Here is a 19,369-nt window from a genome sequence, read left to right as displayed (position 1 = left end):
AAGACTCAGTTTCCCATGAGCACTGGCACCCACTTTTGTAAGGACATGACTCTTACTAATGCGTAGATTAGTGAATGTTAGTGGATCAGGTTATCAGGTTATGTCCTACCAGTGCTCATCTACCAACTCCAACCTCACCAAGAAGAGCTAACATAACCTGACTCTTCATTTTCAAGTTTGAACAGACCACAGCAGCTTCAGCTCCAGTTTCCGTTATCATGACCAAATTGATCATAGAAAGATATAGAAGAAATCTTCTCACTGCTACACTTGGTCGGCTGGAGAGGTGTTGTCATGGAGACTTCCTGAACGAAGTTTACAGGGAAACTGAAATAATATTTAAAAATCACCCATTTAGGTGCTGAAATTCTAATTTTAAATCGTTGATTATGATCTGGCATAAATTTAGAAGTAAAACTTTTTTAAGATCACTCAGAAAGTCCTCACAGGGACTTTGAAGTTGGAGGGTTAGCACAGAGATATTAGCATAGAAGCTTAAGGCCCACCTCGACACCACCTCTTTGCTTTATGCTAAGTTTACAAAAAGTTTAGTTTAGGTAACATTTCTAATATGTCCATTGCAGTCAGAATGCTTTAAACTATGATTCAGAAACCACTTTGTGAGGCTATTTCTGAGTTTTTACTACTTGTGTTTTAATAAATAGTAAGCTAACTTCCCATAGGCCTACTGCTGTTTTACCTTTTTTCATGTATCTGAGAGTCTTTATTCACATCTGGACCGAAACATCCCTAATACAGGTTTAGTGGAGTTTCACTGAGCAACACAGATATATTAGTGCACAAATTCACCATGAGGATTTGATGGTTGATGTCGTCTCTCGGGATTTCCCTCGGCTCGCTGTGGCATTAATCCCCCCTCATACCGCCTCCCCTCCCCCTCCTCCTCTCTCTCCGTAGTTTCCACGCAGCGGGGACAGCCTACGTGTTTTCCTCATGAGGTGTAGTGCACTGAGCGACTACCCACCTCGTCTGGCAATGGACCTAAAGCTTCGCTGGTGTTCTCCCCGTGTTTGAGCACATTTTCTGATTTAACCTCTTCGTGGTTAACTCCACTCTCCTCGTCTTCATCTTCATCTTCAGAGCGGGAAAGATGGGCTGCTGCTCGGCTCGGTGCATGCTGATCCTCCTGTGCTGTGTGCAGCTGGTAAGATGTTTATCTCTCATTCACTCATGATGCCTCGACATCAGGCCAGCTGCTGTTTTAAACCTCTTATAATACTAAAAGCAACTTAAATCACTAAAAACACCCAAAGATATTCTTAGAAATTTAAATTTCAATGGACTTGTAAAGTTTGTTTTGTAAGATAAGTTCATACTCAGTGCTTGTAAACATGTATTGCTTTAATTTTAGTATCCAGGCATATAAAATCCACATGTTGAGCTTCAAAATCAAAATATTAAAACAAAATGACTTATGTGTTATACTTTGATGTCCCATTTAATCGCTTTTATTTCACATTTCAGAAAAAAATCAGGTTTATAAGACAACTGCAGACTGCTACATATATGAGAATTGGTTAGACCGCACAATAAAATGGATTAGCATTAAGTGTTTTAGTGATCTTTTTGTAGTTAGAGTCATTTTAAAGAGCAAAAAATGTCAAATTTAACTCCTTTAATCTTCTAGCTTTTTTGTTACCTTTCGGTGAAGGAGACTAAATATTTGTTGTTGTTGTTGTTTTGAATAATCAAAAACACCCAAACACTAACACAATGGACTCTTGGAAGTATGGCAACATTTTTTTAACATTACATAAATAAAAAAAAAAAAAGAAAATGAAGTGATACTTAATGTATTTTTAGTATTTTCAACACTTTTGTTTTGTAAACATTGTTAAAACTGATTGTATTGTTGTTGGAGGTGGTTATAAAATGCAGTGACCGCCCTCCACTGCAACCACCACAATGAAGGACTGCAGCCACTTTGTCCTCCTCCTCTGTGTTTCCCACCCTGCCCCCCTTCATGACAGACTTGGGCATTGACCTCGAATTATGACCACAGGTCTTTCTTTACCCAGCATGCATTGTGCCTCATAGCTCAATTGCCTTGACACCTCTTAATAATGAAAAATACATCCTAGGGGAACGCAGGAAGGAGGAGCTGTGATTTAACAAGCCACAGCAAAGCGGCGGTATGAGTCTTAAATAATTCATAATTTCATCTGGGGTCTCTAACTCTGCTTCCTCCATGTCGACCTCAGATCACAGCTCTGGAGAGGCAGGTGTTCGACTTCCTCGGCTACCAGTGGGCTCCCATCATGATCAACTTCTTCCACGTCATCATGGTCATCCTTGGCCTGTTTGGAGTCATCCAGTACAGGACTCGCTACGTGGTTATGGTGAGGGGACCGGCTGATTGTGTTTCAACTGTGGTTTTCAAGTTTCAGGAATCATTTATTTGTTTTCTGTGACTGAGTTTGTTTAGAAGATATATACAACTAGAGGTTGCAGCAGTTAGCTTAGCTTAGCTTTGATTAAGTAAATATATAACACTTAGCCTAATATTATCAAAACTTAAGGGTTAAAAAAACTCTATAGATTGAGTATGAATAAAGAAATAAACCACACAGATCTTGTTTTGCTCCAAGCCCTAAAGACGTTTATTTCTGACATAATGTGCTTTTTAAAACTGGTTTTCATTGAGATTTCTTTCAGACACTAGAAAAAGTGATGTTGTAGCAAGTTACCTAAGTTAATGTTTATCTCAATTATGTAGATTAAAACATCAAATAAGCGCTACTCAAGACTTGATAGTTTGATCTGGACTCAAAACCATCATAACGAACTCACAAAAAATCAGTGTTCCAGGTTTTAAAATTTGCCTGTCATAGGCATATGTAATAATCACGTTATAGTTTTTTAATTTTGTGAACTTATTTTTAAAGTGAAGTATCCTAATCGAAGAGTTGTTTTGAGTCTTTTCAGTCAAAGCTAAGCTGAACGTCTCCTGGCTGCATATTTATTCTCAGTTTAAAGACACGAGATTTAAATTAAGTTTTGCACCTCACTCTCAAATAATCCTGAATAAATGTTTCCTGAAATAGAAAACTATCCCTCAAACATGGACCAACTAGTGTGTTTGTATTAAACTTTATTTAAATGTAGCAAGAGTTTGACATTTAATAAGGCCATGCAAGCCATGATGATGAGATAAACATCAGTAAACAAACATAGTTTTCTTCAGAGAGACCAAATGCACAGAGTAGAATAGGTTATCATTGATTGGATATCTGAGATGTGTGTGTGTGCAGCACAGATTGTTTTATTCTAAGGACATTTAGATAAGGTCTAGAGGAACCCACACACCCTGTTGAGTTTGTCCTTGTTTATCTCTGAATCATCCCGTGACGCCTCAGATTTATCTCAGGAACATTCAGAGAGAGGACGTTTGTCAGAAAACAGAGCAGTTCCTCCGCTGCTCTCTGAGTTTATCTGATCGTCGTCTGATCCCATGCTTTTGCTTCCTCAGTACCTGCTGTGGACCCTGTTGTGGCTTGGTTGGAATGTCTTTGTGAGCTGCCTCTACCTGGATTTAGGAGGGCTTTCAAAGGTGAGTCTAATGGTCGTGTTTAGAGTTGGATAATTAAAGGCTCACAGAGTCTCAGCCCCTAAACACAAGGTTCAGCTCCTCTAAGACCTCATGTATAAAAGCACTCCTTTATAGCACGCTCTGTTACAATACATGATACAAGATGTTTCATAAAGTTTAGAAGTCCTGTGTGTCCAGCAGAAAAGACCTTAATTTAATTTTGTCTTTGAAGGATTTTGGTGAAGTTAAAGCTCCTGTGAGGAGTTTTTTCAAACAAGCAGACTCAGTAAAAAGGCTGATTTTTAAATATAGTTGTTTTATATATCTCTCATTCCATGTCATTCATCATAGGTGTTAGACAAGGTTAATAAAACAATGTTGCTGATGTTTCTTTCTCAATGTTTCCAGCAGGGACAGACCCAGGATTTAGGTTTAGGGTGGGCCAGACAAATGTTGGCTGGGCCTTAAGTTACAAAAATTAATTAATTTAATTAACAAAAATGACAGACAATATACAGGTGTTACTATGTGTGGTTTGAAGCGGATTTGGTTGCTTTCCACCTTTAATTTGCAGTTTTGCATTATAAGACGTAAGAGCAAGGACATTCACCACGCTTAAATAAAATAAAAATCTACAGTCTTTCCAAAATAATGTGCTGATCCCGTCCACATGAAACTGAATGTTTCATTACTTTTTCATTTTTTTTCAAAAGGCCAAGAAACACATCTTATTTTAAAAAGACAGAGCATCTGAGGCTAACAAAGCAACACGAAGCTACAAAATTTTACCATGATCTTTTTTAAACTGATTTAAAGAAAGAAAAAAGGCAGGGGCGGCATTATGGGTGACCTCTAATGAAGCCAGTTTACACTGAATCCATATCATGTCCACCTTACACCTGATTGTGCTGCAGATCAGATTTCTCCTCCATCTTTTTTAAGCTGTGATTTGATACTTTCTTGCGTCCATTAAAGACCCTGAGAGCTGACGTATCCGTTCTGCCTCTTTTGACCCTGTAGGACAGCGACATGCTCACCCTGGGAGTATCTTCACATCGCTCCTGGTGGAGGGACAACGGGCCAGGCTGTGAGAGAGGGGAGCTTCCCTCCTCTGAGTGGCAGAACCATCAGAACCCGGAGCTGAGTACTGTACTGAGCTGCTGGTTGGAGTACCAGTACATCGAAATCCTGCACTGCATCATCCAGCTCCTGGTTTCTGTGAGTCTCACACTCAAACACAAACACCACACACACATTCACACATTTTCAATCACAGGTTCATCAGGTTTGTGCTGGTGATGGATCAGCTGTGACTGTAGAGATTTGTGCTCTCCTAAAAATGGAGAGTGTTAGAAAGTTTCATCTTTGTTTTCTTGTGATGCTGTGGAAAAATGTTTTTGTTAAGGTTTCAACATGAAATCTTTTCCACCAAGTGATTTGTAAACATGATGTGTGTAACTTGTGTGATCAGATTGTTGTTTGTGTCGCCTTTGCTATTCAGAATTAATAACCATTGTCAAGGGGTTTTGACCAATCACAGCCAGGTGATGAGTAAGAGAGTGCTGTAATATTGTTTTAATGTTGCATCTGCTCATGAGAAAAAGGACTGTTGCTTAGCAACAAAGACAGGCCTGGACCATTTAAAAATGGCACGGCATTATTAAACCAAAATCTGGTGTGAGTACGTCTGCTGCAGTGACTTTAGCTCCTGTGTTATTCATCCAGATACTCTTTCCTATTTTTGCAACACAAATCTGCTTTGAAGAGTCAGAGATCCACAGAGAAAATGACACTTTGAGACGGAATCAGAGTCAATATTTTTAAATTGTGCATATTTATTTGATTGACCTTTCATTTTATCATCAACATTCCCTCTGAGATACAAAAGGGAGTCGTGGTGCAGACAGCAGCAACAAAAGTTTCACACAAATAACAAGACAACAACAAGTCACTGTTACATCAGAGAATAAATTAGCAGCTAATGTGATTTAGCTGAATGTAGCAGCTCTGGAAAAGATCAGCTCATAGAAAATAAAAGATATCTGAGATAGGAACAAAAGATATTGGGGAAAATCATTTAAATTCCCAAACTAAAAAATTAATCTACAATTAGTCATTTGACTTACTTTGTAAACAAAACCTTCATCTTTGATTAAATGATATTAAATTATGGTTAAAATACACCAGATGCGTCTGCAGTGTGTCTGCATATCGTCACGACAAATGGATCAAATAAGTTTCCATTCAAGTCAATTTGTCAACTTACGCTGGATCCGTTCTGTTGCAATACGTAGGCGTGGCTGCTCCGTCATGTTGTAGATAAAACACAGCCATCCTATTTTTGAGGGACACAGAGCTGTGACGCATACATTCAGCGAAGGGGAGATTGAGCAGGACAGGAAGTCATGACCGGAAACTACCTAAAGCTGGACTACAATAAAAGAAAGGACACAAATGAAGCCAGACCAGAGCGAACAAGTTCGAGGTTTTACAGCCCAACATGAATGAAGAGAAACTTATCAGTGGAGTGGAAAATGTTGGAAATCCTCGGTCTGTGACTCCAGCTGTCTGTCAGTCAGTCAGCTTGTCGGACTGAATACACAGCTGGTGTAAGTTGACAAACACAGTCAAGACACAACGCAACGGAGTTGCACTGCAAAAAGATTCATTCTAGTTTCCTTCCTTGGTTTTGAAAATGAACATCTGAACCTCCTTTATGGTTATCTGAGTATGGTGTGTGTGTGCGGGATGTGCATCCTCCTTGAGCGTCTGGGAGCCCTTACATGTAACTTTTCAAGGGGCTGTTACTTGTCCTGGTCAACAGTTTACTTAGCATAAAAAAGTTCCCTGACCATCTGCCAGATTTTTTTGTATTTTTTGAAAATTCATCTGGAGTTTGGAGTCTCGTAAATAAATCTCAATTATTGCAGCTGATATAGAAAGAGTTTGTTACTCTTTAACTAACCTTACATGCTTAAACATATGAGGTTGCATTCACCTCAATAGTATCCTCTGTGGTAATTTATGTACTTACAAAACACACTTTAAGAAGACAATCTGTCTTATTTCTAGTGATTGAGTTTGACCCATTTTGTGTTCTTGTTGCCAGCTCACAGGTTTCGTTTACGCCTGCTACATCGTCAGCACTTCCTCAGAGGAGGAAGACACCTGTGAGTATGATCCTGATCAATGAGAGAAACCTTTCAACTATTTGGTTCATAATCTTGTTTTTCTTTTCATATTTCACTCTTTGCTTTGCATCATTTATTGGTTAATGTTCTTTCCCTACTCTTTGTAGTTAATTTTATTGGTGAATTTCATCATCCATCCAAACCGTCTCAGTTGTTCTTCTAGCTTAAAGACCTGCAGGTAGGTTTATGATATGATGATACTCTTTTGTTCCATCTTCACCATCTTGCTGTTATTTATGAACTCCTTTTTCATTTTCAGATTATAAATAAACCCAAAAGTGAAGCTGTTGAGGACAAGCCGAGAAAGAGAGATGCAAAAGTGGAGACAACTTACAAAGACTGTCACTGTTTAACTCCTGTAGTCTTGTTGTCGATAAAAAAAAAAAAACAGCCCCAGAGGCAGAACTTTGTCATGCACACACTGCATGAGTTAAGAAGGGAATTTCCCAGGATATCACTGTGTAAAACATGTAAGCTATGATGTGTTTCCTCAGGCCTGACATTCTGTAAATCTACCTCTGTGTGAGTGAGTTTGTATACACGTGTAAGAAAGAGGGATAGATATCACTAGATATTATTTAGCACTACAATATAACGAAAGTGTGAATGAAAGACAATGAGAAGTAGACCTTTTTATGTTTTTTAATGTGTAAGTCTTTAAATTAAGTCATTTTTGGCTGGAAAAAGCAATTTACCCAACCTGTGTAAAGTGTGGTATCGTAGCCAGCTAAATAAACCACATCTGTTTTACATTCTGTGAAGGGGTCCCTCTCATGGTTCTTTATATTACAAAGTCCTGCTGTGATCTTGAAAGTACGTGTTATCTCATTGTTGGCTTTTGTTCTTTACATGTGTAAGTAGAATTTTTTATTTAATCTAAGTTTTATGTTTCCTCTTAACAGCCCAATGCATCACTCACCAAGGGCTGAAAATGTAATACACGGTTGTTTCTGCAGTTAATCATCTATCCTGACACCCACCCTGGAGCAGTGATATCAGTTATTAATAGGCATAGAAAAATCAATTCTTATACATCATTGTGTAATTACCTTGGGGGTGTTTTTATCAGGACTTGTGCTTTGAGCTACGTGTAAAGAAAGTTGTCCAATCCTGTTTTTATTAGCAAAGGTGAAGTCCATAATTGTGACTCAGGATTTAGAAAACTTATCCTTGAAATTTACTGTGCTCTTTTGAAAAATGTACCCACATCACCACTATGTTAGCACTGATCACCTGTTGTTTTTAGAATAGATTTAAGATTCTTTAACACACTCTAAGGAAATACATACTTGCCCTATATTTCTGTGTTGTTATTCCCCTATGAGCCCCAGATGCAGTCTGAGATCCTCTGCTGGCTGTTCCAGATTCAAAACTATAACTAAAGATGACACGACTTTCACTGTCGGAGCATCATCTTGACTTGAATTATACTTTCTTATTTTAACTCTCTGCTTTATTCCTCTTCTGTTTTAATTACTGTTTTTACTTTCTTGTAAAACACTTTGTTACATGTATGGAAAAGTGCTTTAAAAATAAAGTCATTATAATCATTTGTATATTTGTTATTAGTATTTCTATTTGCATTTAAATGTCACACAGGTTTTAAGTATTAATTTTAGGCTGCTTCTTAACTGGTCAAAAACTGACCCCATAGGAGGTTAAACGTTTTGCTCCGCGCTTGCAATTTTTGCTTAATTGCTGCTCTAGTTTTCGATAACGTGTATTTTTCGGGAGGAAAAATGTGTGGCACTGTGTTCATTTTAAAACATATTGTGGTTTTATTCAAATTAAGAAGCTCTAGGGATGAAAATAAAGTGTTTTACAGGCTTTCTTCGGAATAAACAGAACAAAATACACCGATCTGCCGCTGCTAGGTAGCCGTTAGTGCGTCGCTTACGTCACGGACGTCATTTCCCCCCCTCAGAGCCCGGATGAAGCTGCCATTGGGGCAAACGAACAGGGCCACCGAGGCTGAGTGGATTTTAATTTAACGGAGAGGGGGTCGCAGCGGATTGAGGACCCTCTGGATTAATGTCGACAGGGCAGCCAAGAGCTCCAGCAGGGCTTCGAAGAGCAAACTGTCCAAACCGAGCGGAGACCCCGGCTAACCGCTGCTGCTAACTCTGTTTAACTATTAGCAGGGCACCAGCTTGTGAAGCTATTAGCCTCTCACACAGCGGAGTTTGAGCTGCTCATCATACACTGTACGTCTCATCAGGGCTTCAGTCTAACACAACACCTGCTGGATGAATGATGTCTGCCGCTAGCATTGACCCTCAGGTAAGCACCGTGGAGGATTTTCAGCCCCGGGTTTTTCATATTTCCTCAGAGAGCCGAGATGTGCGATGTGTGCATCCCACTCTGACGACGATACCACCATCAGCAGCTAGTCAGCTAGTTAGCCTACTGAGGGGAGGTTAGCTCGAAAATTGGTCTCTGCTGGTTACCAAAGGCCTGGACCACAGCTACCAGTGCACACCTGACTGGGAAACGCTAGCACAACTCCCCATCCACCAGTTTTACTGAGCCTCATGAGTCAGTCAGCTGTCTTAATTTGCCAATTTACAGCTAAGATGATGTTTGATGCTTTGTAAAACATTGGAAACCAATGCAAGCTTTCTTTCTGTCCTACCACATGCATCCCCTTTTTGATATGACCACTAAGACATCGAAAGGACAAGATGCAAGCAAAGGTAAGAGAAGCATATCCTTGAGACTCCAGATGTTCTTATTAATAAAGATGTTTTAGCTTCTTGTATTAGCATTTAAGTATTTGCTTCAACATACCAATTTGCTCCTGTCCCTCTCATGTCAACAGAGAAATTACAACAATCTCCAAATATTTTTAAAATGTCAGTCAGTACACATTTTAGCAAATGTTTTGCAGCTGCAACTATTAGAAAACCTATCAAGATGTGAAAATGTTGACCTTTTTTGCTGTCAAATCATGATTATGAAACATGCAGATGGTCGCTCTGAGCATAATAAAATCAGATGAAGTGGGTCCGGCTGTTTAACATGAGTATTTGGTTTGTCCACCTTTTTGCAGCGCTTACAGTAGCACATGTCTCTGGCATAGTGTGAGGGACCAGTCCATTATTTTCAGTGTTGCTTTTAATAAGGACGATGACCTAAATCTCCTCATAATTGCTCCATTCTATGGTTCATAGAGCATAAAGATGTTTATTTCATTTGTTTCATGGGCATTTCAGTGGTCAATTCAACAAAAACAGCTGAAACCCTTGAAATATACTAAGTGTTCTAATAATTTTGTCCACTACTGTATATGCAGCAATAAATACTCATTATTCTGTAGGAAACAGCTCATCCTAGGAAAACACAACCACATTGAAAAGGTCAGCACTTCTAAAGGTTACATTAATCCAGTATCCAGCCACGATTCTGTCACAGACAGCAAAACTGTTTAGTATTGTGATACAAAACTGAGCAATTGTCATGTTAATGACCTTATTGTAGATTTGCTTACATATTCTGCACTGATTGCCGTCTGTTCACTGTAGTTTTTACAGTGTGGAGTATGAAAAAGTACAATGTTGCTGTTACAACTTCCTATAAAACAGATTCTTTGAATTTGTGTTGAATAGTGAAGTTGTTTGGAAGTATGTCTTGTAATATGGGAGGTCCAGTTTTGACAGAAGTTTGGTTTCCTTGCAGCCTTTCCAGTGTCTGTGCAGAATGGCTCCCTCCACCAGAAGGATACAGTCCATGACAATGACTTTGAGCCTTATCTCACAGGCCAGTCTAATCAGGTATTCAACACCTACCTGCCCTTTGTGATTCTTTATTAAATATAACTTTAAATAATGCCTTCTTCTTCCAGTCTTAATAGATTGTTTTAATTTTTTTCCTTTTGATAGAATAATAGCTATCAGTCCATGACAGACCCGTACCTGTCCAGCTACTACGCCCCCTCCATTGGGTTTCCTTACCCTCTCAGTGAGGCTCCCTGGTCAACAGGAGGTGACCCACCTATCCCTTACCTGACACCGTATGCACCCCTCAGCAATGGAGACCATCACTTCATGCACGACACAGTGTTCGGACAGCCGGGCGGGCTCAGCAGCAGCATCTATCCTCACAGGTTCAACTTTTTCCCAGAGAACCCGGCGTTCTCTGCGTGGGGTACCAGTGGCTCTCAGGGCCAGCAGACTCAGAGCTCAGCCTATGGGGGGAGTTACAGCTACCCACCCAGCTCTCTGGGAGGGACCCTGGTCCCTGATGGCCAGACTGGTTTCCATAGTGACACCCTAAGCAAGGCTCCAGGTATGAATAGTTTGGAGCAAGGCATGCTGGGTCTAAAAATAGGTGGGGATGTGACAGGAAGTGGCTCTGGTGTGAAGAGTGCAGGCTCTGTGATCGGTGGTGGTGGCAGTGTAGCTGCAGCTGTTGCCACGGGCAACGGCGGCACACCAATAGGAATGCCCCCTCCAAAACCTACATCGTGGGCTGCAATTGCAAGTAAACCTGCCAAGATGCAGCAACAAAAGACCAAGAACAAACCTGGAGTGCCCATGGCTGGAGGGCCTCTCCCTCCAGCAGCCATCAAACACAGCATGGACATCGACACATGGGACAATAAAGGGCCCCTAAACAAAATGGCCCCTCCTCTGCCCCCCCATCACCACCACCAGCACCAGCCTCAGCTCCACTCCCATGCTGCCAGCCTCATACCCCCTCTCCAGCAGTCCATACAGTCTGCCCAGTCCCTGGTGCAGCAGATGACCATGCCAGGTCCTCCACCTCCTCCTCCTCAGTCCTACCAGAACCACAACTCTGCCCCCACACCTCAGACCCGCTGGGTAGCCCCACGCAACCGCAACTTGTGCTACGGCGGTGGAAGCTTGGACAGCAGTGGCTCTTCTAATGGTGGCGGTATTGGTAACGGAGGTGGAGGGGGCGGGGGTGTTCCTTCAGAGGTGGGGTCAGAGTCCCACCCTGTGCTGGAGAAGCTGCGAGCCGCCCACAGCTACAACCCCAAGGACTTTGACTGGAACCTGAAAAACGGACGCGTGTTCATCATCAAGAGCTACTCTGAGGACGACATCCACCGCTCCATCAAGTACTCCATCTGGTGCAGCACGGAGCACGGCAACAAACGCTTGGACTCAGCCTTCAGAGCTATGAATGCCAAAGGTCCTGTCTACTTGTTGTTCAGCGTCAACGGCAGCGGTCATTTCTGCGGCGTGGCAGAGATGCGTTCGCCAGTGGACTACGGAACGAGCGCAGGCGTTTGGGCGCAGGACAAGTGGAAGGGCAAGTTTGACGTGAACTGGTTGTTTGTTAAGGACGTGCCAAATAGCCAACTGCGCCACATCCGCCTGGAGAACAATGACAACAAGCCAGTCACCAACTCTCGGGACACCCAGGAGGTTCCTCTGGAGAAGGCCAAGCAGGTGCTGAAGATTATCGCCACCTACAAACACACCACCTCCATCTTTGATGACTTCTCCCACTACGAGAAGAAGCAGGAGGAGGAGGAGGTGGTGAAAAAGGTAACAACATCCAGTCTTAGCACATGATAGTTTCCATTAAAGGAGACATGAAGATGCTTTTTAAAAGTTAATGCTGCAAATATTTTGTTTTTAAAATGAAACTTTACCCCAAATAAAAAGCTAAAATAAGAGAGGGATGATGTTTGGTAAACAGGTGGTTATGCAGATCAGAATCTTAACAGGATGAGCTGGACCCTGGTGTGAAGCAGTGTCTTGGTCTACCATTTTTGCCACAGTATCATCAGGCAGAGGGTGTTTTGGACTCCTGTCTGCAGATTGATTTGAGTGTCCCTGCCATCACTCCTACCGGTCCAGAACTAAGTACTGTGATAGTTTGGTCCTATTTTCTGTTAGTTGAGCTCAGGGACGTTTGGCGACTGCAAGCGTATTGTGTTGAGTTTGAGTTGATAGCTGTTGCTGTTGAAGAATAAAAAATGAGAAGTGAGAAGAGATGGAATGCACGGCCAGAAATTTTGTAAATGTGGGAAATCCTGTGCTTCCCAGTGGACCAATCACAGCACTCATGGTCGGTTTAGTTTCATTGAGTAGTTTCAGGCTTACCACTGTTTGGGGATTAAATATTATTGAAATGGCTCAATGTGTGTTTTGCTCAGGAAAGCTTATAGATTACAACCACTAGAAAACTTTCACATTTTGATCACATCACTAATTTTCAGTGCATTATTAATAAAATGTGTTTTTTCCAATCCATATAAAAGGACAAAAAATAGACAGGTCTTATAGGATTTGTAATCTCTTTTTCTGTCAGTAGAAATTGCTTCAAGTAACTAGGAAAACATTGTGATGCCGTATTAAACATGCAATTTTAGGTTTTGGTTCAACTATTTTTCCAAATGTTATGACAAAAATATGTGGATTATCATTTAGGCATTTATCATATTTCTTTACAATTTTCTACCCCTCTTGTTTCCATTTATTGCCCATTTAAACTTTTTGTGAATTTTCTGGATGAATCATTTAAGCATTATGGTTTTAAAAGTAGAAAGATGTTTGGTTCCAGTGAGACTTTAAACAGGTTTTTTGTATGTTTTTTTTTACAGAGCTATGAACCTGCCTCGATACAGAGCAGATCCCGAATGGATCAGGTAAAGTCTGAAATCTTGATCATCTGTCTTTATCAGAGCAGGTTGAGTTGGAAAAACGGATGAATATTTGTATTTTTATAGCATGTGTGCTAAATTACATGTACGAGCTTATAGGTTTGGCCTTAACATAATCAGAATCTATTGAATATTTAAGAAACATCTGCAAAATATGGTCTGGTTCCAGTAGTTTTCTTTAGATGGCTTTGAATAGTTTTTAGACCCATGTAAACTGGCGTGGTTCATGCTGTTTGTTGTTCAAACGCTGCATGTCCACGTTACATGACGTGAAAAGTTTTCTCTTTTGCTAGAAATGACAGAAACACGATGGGAGCAAAGCAAAACTAACATGTAAGCTCACATGGATTTCTCAGTGAAGACTCTAAAAGAACTATGGATTGTTGATTGTTTTAATAGTCAAGAAAATATCAAATAAAATAAGCAGATAAAAAAACGATTAATTAATTCATGAAACAGACATTCAGAGTCACACGAGATGAGAAGACGAATGTAGTCTCTGGCGCAGGAGTGAGCAGAGAAGCAAAATTCAGCGGCATGTTGTGACGTTTAAAAAAGAAAAACTTTATTCATAACACGATGTACAGTGACAGTGACAGTGGTGTTTGTATGTATAACAGCAACAGAAAGAGGGAACAGTATCTTCTACTGTTTTCACAACACTTAGTCAACATGGTTTTTATTCAGACCTAACAGATCTGTTCAGTCAGATCCAGTTTTAAAAGATTAAGAAAAACTGCACATGTAGACATCGATAATAACTTGTCTGAACTAATTAGTCTTTCTTCTTTTTGAAATATATTTATTTTCTTAACGTTGCTAAAAGATATTAAAAGTGTCCTTTTTTCTGTCCCTTGTGTCTCTCCAGGATCGCCAGAAGTAGACAGAAGACGGCTGTTGATGAAATTTAGATTTAAAGGAAAAATCACAAGGACATGAAGAAATTGAAAACTAATATTTTTTTTCTATTTAATTTGTTGACTTTGGCCCCATGACAAACTTTTGACCCCATCGCTCCTGGTCCCCTTTTCTTTTCAGATGCGTGCAGGGATGAAGCTCGTTCCACCGGTTGAATCGCTTCAATAATATATATTTTCTTTTCGTTCTTTTTTGGTCTTTTTTAGCCTTATGAATCTTTATTGCTAACCCTGGAACTTGCATTCTTGACTAAATATAAGTAACAAATATCTGCACGTCTGTTTTTGAAAATCTCTTGACAACATGCTGCTGATATTCAGTGACTGTTCACTTTGTGGTTTGTGTGTTGGAGAAATGTTAAGTGCTTGTATCGGTTAATCTTAACGAGTGAACAACACTTTATTGACAAATGTCTGCTATCTGTGTGTGGCCAGTTGTGTTTTACATTATCAGAAGAAAAGAGCTTCTATAACGACCCCCCCTCCCCAGTTTTTTTTTTTTTAGTTTTATTTCTTTCATTTGTAATGTCGAGGGGTGTCTTACTTTGGTGGAGGAATGTGTACACTGAAAGTTTCTGTTTGCATAGACATACTTGTGATGTTAGAGAGCGTTAATGTTAGAGAATATTTTGAAAAATGTATCACCTGGCTCACAAATGATTTGGATTTAGGTGGAGAAAATGTCTCTTCAGAGTGGAGCCTTAACATTTCTTTCAGCATTAGTGTAATTTAAATCTGTTTTCTTTTTCGAAATTGTACCTCAAAAATGTCAGCTATAGAGATTCAGGGAAAAGATGTCTAGAGATCAAAAGCTCTTAAAGGTGGTCCCTCTCTTTCTTATTCAAAGGATGGAAAAACAAACCTAACGTATGAGTTTGAGTTTTATCGACACAAAGATTCTGTCTGATCCCCTGCTAGATTCTTTTTAATCTGGAGGTCTCTGATATGAAAATCTGGAGGAAATGTAGCATGTGATGCTTTTAAACTCAAGCCAGGCCTGTCACTTTTTCTTTCTTTGATTAGTCTCTTCCTAACATAATTATAATCTCGGCATTCTCATTATTTTCATCACTATAACCTGTCAACATCATCCTCAGACAATGTAAGCTTTAATGTACCGGCATTTCTAACTGAGATCGCCTCAAAATGTTTAACTGTAGCATTATACTTAACTGATTTATTGTCAAGTGTATGAGAAACCCAGAGACTAGCCTATATGGTCTATGTTTGTGACTTTTTTTTTTCTAAAAATAATTGCTTGCTGTATTGTGTGTATGCAGGAGTGAAAGAGAAGAGAGGGAGTATGATTGTGGAGCAATCAGAGTTATATTACTGGTATCAGAATATAGAAAATTTATGCAAAAAAAAGTTTTAAGTCACCCCTGAATTAAATATCCATTGTATCAGAGGTCACCATCACATTCTTAGATTTAATCATGTTCATTATTAAAGATATACTTATCTGTAGCTGCTGGTTTGATGTATTTTTTATTATGAAGGATGCTTTTTAAAATCAATATTACAAAATCCATTGGGATTTCCAACTTGAACAAAAATATGCCCGATAAAAAAAAAAGACCCAGTCACAATATTCAGTAAGATTCTGATCTTGAAAGCTCGGACTGATCTCAGGTTGTGTTTGCAGAGTTGTGAAATATACAATATAGAATTCGGGAGCATGATTTAATTTGTTCTTTATTACATGAAAAGATTTAATGTGTCTACCTACTTTGGGCTTTGGCTCTTGGTTAGACCAGGGGTCTGGAACCGTTACTTTCATAGGTGCCGTTTTGCCTCAGCTCACCTGGATTTAAGTCATTAATGAGTCACAAAATCTGCTGTATCTTCACAACAAAGACAAAGAGTACACTACTACTGTGAATTTGAAGCATAGTTAAAATCTAGTGAGTAATTATCTAAACAACAAGATTGCTGAATCCCTGCAATTGTACATGTGATGTCTATGTTTCATATTTTGTATATTTTTGAAAAGAAAATATAAAAAAATGGACATTCCTAAAATTTAAAAAAAGTAATTTCATGAATATGCAAAAAATGTGAAGTTCCAGAAAATTCTGAAATTTAATAAATTTGCAAATGTAATTATTTTTGAATTTCAAAACTGCAAAAAAAAGAAAGAATCTGAAATAAAATGCCACAAATCAAGCATATATATATATATATATATATATATATATATATATATATATATATATATATATATATATATATATATATATATATATATATATATATATATATAGATGTATGTATGTATAAATTTGACAGATTTGTCTTTTTGTAGATTTAGTTGTCTTGAAGAAGAGAGTTGGCAGGCTTTGTTGACAGATGCGATAAATTTTTAGTTTGACAAAATGTGATTTTATTCAGTGTCAGTGTCTTTAATCATCAATACCCTCTGTAAGAGAAATACAAATTCTTAATTTCAATAATATTTTTTAAAGCTACAAGGAGCCACTGCAAAAGAGTCAAAGAGCCACATGAGGCTCGAGAGCCACAGGTTGAAGACCTTTGGGTTAGACCAGGTGTTGTTTAAAAAAGGGCCAAATGCAAAATTGTGTAAGTTAAAAAAAAAAAAAAAACTGCAGTTCCCCAAGTGTCCACTTGAGACTGGCACCAAAAGATCATCAGTCCACATAAACAATTCATATTAAGATGTCCATTTTTACAGCAGAAGAAAATGCATTCATAGCTTTGCACAATAGAAAAAAATACAACACTTTTGCTGGATGTTCTAATATCCTCATCCTAATAACCAATCCTTCTCCCTTATAGGTGGCGATTGTTTTTATAACGTGTAAGTTTGGAAGATATTAGGACTAGCATGATTAGCAGTGTGTTTGAGTTTACTGACAGCCAATGTTAAGCTCTTTGACTAGGCTCCTACGTTGACTAAATGAGTACTTTTTGCAGTAATTATCAATTTAATTGCATTGTTAATATTTTATCTTCCCTTAGGTTTAGAAATGTAAAAAGAAAGAGGATATTGTTTATTTGGCATTTTCAACTATTAACCCCCCTTACACACTCACACACACAAAGAAATCCACTTAATCATTTTATGTTTACAACAGCAACAAAAAAACCCAACAGATTATTTATGAGACAAGTAAATGTAAACATATTACTCTTTAATTGCTTAAATTACAGTGTGGTCACCAGTTTCATCTTGAATCTTATCTTGCACAATGTACACCATGATTTGTTTTCTTTAATGCAATTTAAATTTATTTTCAACAAAGCATGGATTTAAATAGGCTGACTACAATCCAGGTACTCCAAAACCTATTTTGATTCAGATTAATAAATACATCAACAAAACGACAACAGCACGACAGTTTGGTCACATTTTTGACAGAAACAGTCAGAATTTCTCAAGCACAGCCAGGTGTCCTTCCTCCTGTTTGTTGTTGCTGGTGTTTGAAGTCTCTCCATCTTCATAAAGGATGCAGGACTCCTGTGTGAGTGTGTGTGTGTGAGTGTGTGATTCCTCTCTTGGCATTCACCGCGTGCCTTAATTGTATGGCTAATAAATCAAGGTCCGCCGTGAACACGAGGAGCGGTAATCCTGTGTCTGATCGGGAAACCTCGAAGCTTTGGGGAAGTTTAACAAGAAACACACACACAATAAAAATACATCAGTGATTACGCAGGGCCCGGGCGCCATTAACGCACTGCAAAGGTATCAACTAACGCTTCTACCGCGAGCTTTACGTCACACAAATTAAACAGGGCTTTTCACAGACATTACACGATTAAAGACTTTGAGCTCATTAGATTTTACACGCTTTATCTCCCTCGTCTTTGTTGGTAATAACCTGCAGGAAGCTCTAGTAACGCCATAAATAAAATGTCTAATTCCTGGAGTCCGGCTCCGGCGCGCACAGCTGCGTGCCTTCATTCCGCAGCACGGCAGCTTCATCATCAGGTCACCCTCTCCTCCAGGAAACATCCTGCGTTATGCGATTAAAGAGATGGAGATGGAGGGAAAGGAGGCCAAACAATACCGTCCTCAGCGCTGCTGTCACCAGAGGAGACAGGCGAACAGGCCCGGTGATGATGTCCGCTCAGAGTTTATCGCCACGATGGAGAAAAACGCGTCTCAGTTGACGCATACCTCCGCAATAAAACACAGAAATGGATATTTATCTCCTTTCTTTTAGTACATGAGATATTTCTGTACATCAAACGCTCTCCGTGCTGATTTGCGTGCGCCTCTCATCCTCGGTCCTCATAGGCTGAAGGAAAAACGTCATGACGTTGATTTTAAATCCCGATCAAAAACGCTGGATGCTCCCCCCGTTAAAGCAGACATACTCAGTAAGATTTCATGTGTCTTTATTGAGTTTTTCCATCTCGGTGGATGAAAATGAGGAGGACTCTGCGGGCTTTGTGATGCGCTGACCGGGGTGCTGAAACCACAGAGACCACAGTGAATCATTTCTCCTTCAGAGACAGGACAGTTGATGTCCAGCTCCTTTTAATTTGATTTTTTTTTCAGTCATTGTGAGGTCAGTGAATGTAGGCCTCAGTTACCTTATTAAAGGGGAACTCAGTGCCTGTTTAAAAGTGTAAGGCTTATAGTAAACAGGGGCTGTTACACACTCTTTTTGACTGGAGTGGCACAACTGGGGCCCTGACTTACGCAGAGAGAGCATAAAGTGTGTGTTCTTTTTCTAGTGTATTTACCTCAAACAACATTTTTGTTTCGTTTTACAACTTTACAAAAGAAGGCACTGGAAGCACAGATTTAAATCTTAGATGTTAAACTCTTAATGCACATGAGAAGATAATATATGAGTCACTATACAAAGAGCTAGTTTAGTTGAAATGCAAAGAAGGCTACTTCCGCTTACAAGGTAAACAGAGAAGGACAAACAAATTTAACCTGAGAGCAAAACAAATGGCAAAAACAGAGTGATCAAGCAGAAAAGTCCAAATTACATTCACAAATCCTCTGCTTTTTGATTATTTGGAGCCCTTTTTGAATTTTTTTTAATATCATGAATATTTTAATGATTTCCTTCTTCGAATTTTACATCAGTGTTTTTGTGAT

At 39.3% G+C, this 19,369-nt stretch overlaps 2 protein-coding genes across 2 annotated transcripts; both read left to right on the top strand.

Annotated features, from left to right (window-relative positions):
* Positions 1 to 918: 918 nt before the first annotated feature.
* LOC141799024 (sodium/potassium-transporting ATPase subunit beta-1-interacting protein 3-like) lies at positions 919 to 8,228 on the top strand. Its single transcript, XM_074681060.1, has 7 exons — positions 919 to 1,165; positions 2,223 to 2,360; positions 3,491 to 3,571; positions 4,571 to 4,768; positions 6,660 to 6,720; positions 6,849 to 6,919; positions 7,001 to 8,228. The coding sequence occupies exons 1-6, from the start codon at positions 1,112 to 1,114 to the stop codon at positions 6,902 to 6,904; spliced, it is 588 nt and encodes a 195-aa protein (XP_074537161.1). The 5' UTR covers positions 919 to 1,111; the 3' UTR covers positions 6,905 to 6,919; positions 7,001 to 8,228.
* A 409-nt stretch (positions 8,229 to 8,637) lies between these two features.
* ythdf1 (YTH N6-methyladenosine RNA binding protein F1) lies at positions 8,638 to 15,759 on the top strand. Its single transcript, XM_074681059.1, has 6 exons — positions 8,638 to 9,021; positions 9,407 to 9,434; positions 10,417 to 10,511; positions 10,620 to 12,254; positions 13,316 to 13,360; positions 14,244 to 15,759. The coding sequence occupies exons 1-6, from the start codon at positions 8,992 to 8,994 to the stop codon at positions 14,256 to 14,258; spliced, it is 1,848 nt and encodes a 615-aa protein (XP_074537160.1). The 5' UTR covers positions 8,638 to 8,991; the 3' UTR covers positions 14,259 to 15,759.
* The last annotated feature ends 3,610 nt before the right edge of the window (positions 15,760 to 19,369 follow it).

This window comes from Halichoeres trimaculatus, unplaced genomic scaffold (genome assembly GCF_033239565.1).
Source record: "Halichoeres trimaculatus isolate MK-OKI-2021-1 unplaced genomic scaffold, fHalTri1.1 fHalTri1_scaffold_11, whole genome shotgun sequence".
Taxonomy (NCBI): Eukaryota; Metazoa; Chordata; class Actinopteri; order Labriformes; family Labridae; genus Halichoeres; species Halichoeres trimaculatus.
The sequence above is the reverse complement of the archived record's forward strand: the minus strand, read 5'-3'. Positions and strand labels throughout refer to the sequence as shown.